This window comes from Helobdella robusta, assembly GCF_000326865.2.
Source record: "Helobdella robusta unplaced genomic scaffold HELROscaffold_1651, whole genome shotgun sequence".
In the NCBI taxonomy this organism is placed as follows: domain Eukaryota; kingdom Metazoa; phylum Annelida; class Clitellata; order Rhynchobdellida; family Glossiphoniidae; genus Helobdella; species Helobdella robusta.
In genome coordinates this window covers 1-3,300 of record NW_008703922.1, presented here as the reverse complement: position 1 = coordinate 3,300, position 3,300 = coordinate 1, and the positions used below count along the sequence as shown (strand labels likewise).

The 3,300-nt window shown below is 30.4% G+C and overlaps 1 protein-coding gene across 1 annotated transcript; it reads left to right on the top strand.

Annotated features, from left to right (window-relative positions):
* Window positions 1–49: 49 nt before the first annotated feature.
* Window positions 50–2,980, top strand: HELRODRAFT_184646 (hypothetical protein; the record flags this gene model as incomplete). Its single annotated transcript, XM_009015811.1, has 8 exons — window positions 50–227; window positions 333–359; window positions 815–1,036; window positions 1,142–1,168; window positions 1,625–1,846; window positions 2,437–2,658; window positions 2,764–2,790; window positions 2,955–2,980. The coding sequence occupies 8 exons, from the start codon at window positions 50–52 to the stop codon at window positions 2,978–2,980; spliced, it is 951 nt and encodes a 316-aa protein (XP_009014059.1).
* Window positions 2,981–3,300: the final 320 nt, after the last annotated feature.

The window sequence follows — 3,300 nt, the reverse complement described above, 5'->3', positions numbered from 1 at the left end:
TTCAGGTTGTTCGTGGACTACATACACCAACCTCCAATTGTTCGGAGGAATGGTTCAATCTTCAGTGACTTCATTACCTGCCTGCCAAAATCTTTGTGCCAGTACTCCAGGATGTCAAGCCATTGAATGGGTTCCTAATAACGGCGTAGGCTCGCAATGTTTCACATTCACTTCTTCAGCTGTTCCGACTATCAGCGCATCTGGAATTAACCATTACATTTGTTCAGGTTGAAAGTAACAAAATATTTTTATTTAAAGACACGCAATAATAATTTATAAATATAAACTACTTTTATTCAATCTTTTTCTAATTATTCGTTATTTTTACGCAGGGACTACCGCGGTCACATCAACATCAGGTAAGATTACTTTAAATATATGAAGTCATATCATAGACTTAACATCAAAAAATCTATTTCTTTTTTTTTCTTGTCAAGTATAATAGTTATTATGGTGTGAAATTACACCAAAATAAAATAAACATTTTCAACATTGTGATTATCTTTCACCCATAACTAACCAATTAGATTTCATACTTTCCAAAATATCTTAATTACACAGAATCACCAGGGTTTTATTATAATCTTATATTTAAGCCAAATTGTTATTCATCGTTCACATTTTTTTCATCTGAAAACTAGATATCCAAAAATTCCAGCATTAGATTATTGTCAATAATGTCCAACAGCTCAAATAACACTCAATAAAAAAAGAATTTTATCAAAAATTAACTGGCCTAATTTTTAAAAACATGTTCATTTTCAACTGAGACAAATTATGGTTATTGAAAATTTTTCCAAATTTCAATTTTCAGGTTGTTCGTGGACTACATACACCAACCTCCAATTGTTCGGAGGAATGGTTCAATCTTCAGTGACTTCATTACCTGCCTGCCAAAATCTATGTACCAGTACTCCAGGATGTCAAGCCATTGAATGGGTTCCTAATAACGGCGTAGGCTCGCAATGTTTCACATTCACTTCTTCAGCTGTTCCGACTATCAGCGCATCTGGAATTAACCATTACATTTGTTCAGGTTGAAAGTAACAAAATATTTTTATTTAAAGACACGCAATAATAATTTATAAATACAGACTACTTTTATTCAATCTTTTTCTAATTATTCGTTATTTTCACGCAGGGACTACAGCGGTCACATCAACTCCAGGTAAAATTACCATAAAACGTTTGGTGTAATATCATAAACTAAGCATCGAAAAATCTATAACTTTATCTTTTGTCAAGTTTAATAGTTATTATGGTATAAAATTACACCAAAAGAAAATAAACATTTTCAACATTGTGATTATCTTTTACCCATTACTAACCGATTAGATTTCATACTTTCCACAATATCTTAATTACACAAAATCACCAGGGTTTTATTATAATCTTATATTTAAGCCAAATTGTTATTTCTCGTTTACATTTTTTTCATCTGAAAACTAGATATCCAAAAATTCCAGCATTAGATTGTTGTCAATAATGTCCAACAGCTCATACAACACTCAATAAAAACAAGAATTTTCATCAAAAATTAACTGGCTTAATTCTTACAAATATGTTCCTTTTCAACTGAGAAAAACTTTAGTTATGAACAATCATTCCAAATTTCATTTTTCAGGTTGTTCGTGGACTACATACACCAACCTACAAATGTTCGGAGGAGTGGTACAACCTTCAGTGACTTCATTACCTGCCTGCCAAAATCTTTGTGCCAGTACTCCAGGATGTCAAGCCATTGAATGGGTTCCTAATAACGGCGTAGGCTCGCAATGTTTCACATTCACTTCTTCAGCTGTTCCGACTATCAGCGCATCTGGAATTAACCATTACATTTGTTCAGGTTGAAAGTAACAAAATATTTTTATTTAAAGACACGCAATAATAATTTATAAATATAGACTACTTTTATTTTATCTATTTCTAATTAATTGTTGTATTTACGCAGGGACTACTGCGGTCACATCAACATCAGGTAAGATTACTGTAAATATATAAAGTTATATAAATAAACTTAACATCAAAAAATCTATTTCTTTTTTTTTCTTGTCAAGTTTAATAGTTATTATGGTGTGAAATTACACCAAAATAAAATAAACTTTTTCAACATTGTGATTATCTTTCACCCATAACTAACCAATTAGATTTTATACTTTCCACAATATCTTAATTACACAAAGAATCACCAGGGTTTTATTATAATCTTATATTTAAGCCAAATTGCTATTCATCGTTCACATTTTTTTCATCTGAAAACTAGATATCCAAAAATTCCAGAATTAGATTATTGTCAATAATGTCCAACAGCTCAAATAACACTCAATAAAAAAAGAATTTTATCAAAAATTAACTGACTTAATTCTAAAAAACATGTTCATTTTCAACTGAGACAAATTATAGTTATTGAAAATTTTTCCAAATTTCAATTTTCAGGTTGTTCGTGGACTACATACACCAACCTCCAATTGTTCGGAGGAATGGTTCAATCTTCAGTGACTTCATTACCTGCCTGCCAAAATCTTTGTGCCAGTACTCCAGGATGTCAAGCCATTGAATGGGTTCCTAATAACGGCGTAGGCTCGCAATGTTTCACATTCACTTCTTCAGCTGTTCCGACTATCAGCGCATCTGGAATTAACCATTACATTTGTTCAGGTTGAAAGTAACAAAATATTTTTATTTAAAGACACGCAATAATAATTTATAAATATAGACTACTTTTATTCAATCTATTTCTAATTAATTGTTATTTTTACGCAGGAACTACAGCGGTCACATCAACATCAGGTAATATTACCGTAAAAATTTGAAGTCATATCATAAACCTAACATCAAAAAATCTTTCTTTTTTCTTTTGTCAATTTAATAGTTATTATGGTGTGAAATTACACCCAAATAAAATAAACATTTTCAACATTATGATTATCTTTTACCCATTACTAACCGATTAGATTTCATACTTTCCACAATATCTTAATTACACAAAATCACCAGGGTTTTATTATAATCTTATATTTAAGCCAAATTGTTATTTCTCGTTTACATTTTTTTCATCTTAAAACTAGATATCCAAAAATTCCAGCATTAGATTATTGTCAATAATGTCCAACAGCTCAAATAACACTCAATAAAAAAAGAATTTTATCAAAAATTAACTGACTTAATTCTTAAAAACATGTTCATTTTCAACTGAGACAAATTATAGTTATTCAAAATTTTTCCAAATTTCATTTTTTAGGTTGTTCGTGGACTACATACACCAACCTCCAATTGTTGGGAGGAATGGTTCAACCTTCA